This window comes from Trichinella spiralis (genome assembly GCF_000181795.1).
Source record: "Trichinella spiralis strain ISS 195 chromosome Unknown Scfld5633, whole genome shotgun sequence".
NCBI lineage: Eukaryota > Metazoa > Nematoda > Enoplea > Trichinellida > Trichinellidae > Trichinella > Trichinella spiralis.
This window is the reverse complement of record NW_003532572.1, coordinates 1-1,886: the sequence shown is the minus strand read 5'-3', so window position 1 is coordinate 1,886 and position 1,886 is coordinate 1. Positions and strand designations below refer to the sequence as shown.

General features: G+C 46.3%; 2 protein-coding genes across 2 annotated transcripts; one reads left to right on the top strand and one right to left on the bottom strand.

The window, feature by feature from the left end:
• Positions 1 to 383: 383 nt before the first annotated feature.
• Tsp_14685 (conserved hypothetical protein) lies at positions 384 to 1,115 on the bottom strand. Its single transcript, XM_003366659.1, has one exon. The coding sequence runs from the start codon at positions 1,113 to 1,115 to the stop codon at positions 384 to 386; it is 732 nt and encodes a 243-aa protein (XP_003366707.1).
• Positions 1,116 to 1,328: 213 nt separating this feature from the next.
• On the top strand, positions 1,329 to 1,724 carry Tsp_14684 (conserved hypothetical protein; the record flags this gene model as incomplete). The annotated part of the gene is made up of 2 exons (XM_003366658.1): positions 1,329 to 1,424; positions 1,453 to 1,724. Coding segments are annotated over exons 1-2 (368 nt in total), but the record flags the coding sequence as incomplete, so codon positions are not given.
• Positions 1,725 to 1,886: the final 162 nt, after the last annotated feature.

Here is a 1,886-nt window from a genome sequence, read left to right as displayed (position 1 = left end):
TTTTTAAGGGGGTTCATTTTTATCATTGAAAATGATTGATATCTGCAGTAAATAATGCTAAATTGCGAACTGTTTCAAAATTGGTACAGGCAGGATTTTTTGTTTGGAAAAAAAAACAAAAAGAAAGCTATACCAGTGAACCAACTTTGTTACAGCTTTAGGGAAATGTATGCAAATGGAAGCAGCAAAGGTTGTGGCGAAAAAGATAAGAAAAGTCAAGAAGAGCAAGCAGTACTTTGTGGTGATGGTGGTGGTGTGCGATTCGAACTGCAACGACGTCGGACAGACACATCAAGCATTGTTGTTTTCATTATTATTATTATTATTATTTAAACTTTTTTATTTATTCTAACAAAATTGCTGCTGCAATTTTTGTCAACTTATTACAGCTTTGACATACCCCGACGATCAAGTACACGGGCTCTTTGCTCGTTGGTGAAATTCAATATGTTCATTATGGCGGTCAAGTGGTCGTTTGCTTCTCTGTCGATGAGGTAAAAGTAGAAAGAATCTCTCAGAAAGCGCAAAGCCGCTTCTTGTTCAGTGACCACGGTCGACGGGCGCTGTTTCGAACAGTGGTAATAATGGTGATGGTGGCGGTGATGTCGACGAGACTGCTGCGATTCTCCGGCCGCATCCTGACTGGAATTGTGCCTCGAACGGTGGCTCATCTCCAACGACGGATCTCGCACGGCCGACGTCGACGCGGACCGCGTTTTGCCGGTTCTCGTCGTCTGACGTTGCCGGTCGCATGTGCACCGTGGATCTTTGGCCGCGGCCGCTTGCAGCCTATTCACCATGCTGTTCAACTGTTCACGCAGGCGTTCGTTGTCCTCTTTGAGCAGTTTCCGTTCGCGTTGTTGTCGCTGGTAGAGCATGTTCAGTTCGTAATTTAGCATCGAAGTCTCCTTTTCCAGTTGAGCAGCTTTTTCTTCGACCCATTTGAAGCGCTGCCTTTCCAAATCGAGCAGTTGGCGCAGTTCTTCAGTGTCGTTGTTGCACAAAGTTAGCAAATTGTTGCAGCTGAAGAATGGCAACGATTCGGCCGGTGCTTGATTTTCGCCCAGCCGGGGGAACAATTCCGAGTCTTGGGATATTGTGAACGACTGCGTCATCAGGTCTGTTTCTGTTTCGCTGCAAGCGGTTGTTGTGACCGCTTCCAATGACTCATGCCTGCTGAGTTTTGCTCTGACAGCCCCTGCCTGTCGACCGATCAGCAGCAGCAGTAATTACGTTTCGACATCCGCTTGGGCGTTGGCGAACGGTTGGCGGATGTGAATTTGGCCGAAGATGAAGATTGGAATGTAGTCGACGATGATCTTTCAGAAATGGTCAACGATTGTCGAAAACGGGACGAAAATGTCGACGGACTGGATGATCGTTCAATGGTGGATAAGAGTGGGGGTCGTGTTCAAGGTGGTCAGGTGGTTGGATAGCAGTGATTCATCGCAGGTGCAGATAAAAGTGTGGAGACAAATTGAGGAGTCAAATAATAGGCGCCACACAAGACATCGTGAGAAATATGAGCTGGAACGCATTCAGAGTCAAAGTCAACATGTTCAAGCCGAAGGTCAGGTCGCCAATGGTCGAATTTTCATCGGTCAGTTTCAACAATTAGGCGTATCGTGGCCAAAGAGAAATTGTCAGAATTGTAGAATCGACATTGACAGTCGGCAAATTCAACATCGCACGGGTCGTACTCCGACACGGACGACGGACTTAAGGTGGTGGTCAAGTCAGAACTTTTTTGCTCACTGGAAAAGCTCATATAAGAATGTGACAAGCACCAATAATCACATAGTAGTGCTGCTGTTGTTCGTGGAACAGCAACAGCAGCAACAAGCAGCTAATGAAGAAGAAGAAGAAGAAGAAGTTGCGCACAACAA

Coding starts and splice junctions, on each gene's coding strand:
- Tsp_14685 (XM_003366659.1), bottom strand. CDS start 1,115: ATGACGCAGTCGTTCACAATATCCCAAGACTCGGAATTGTTCCCCCGG.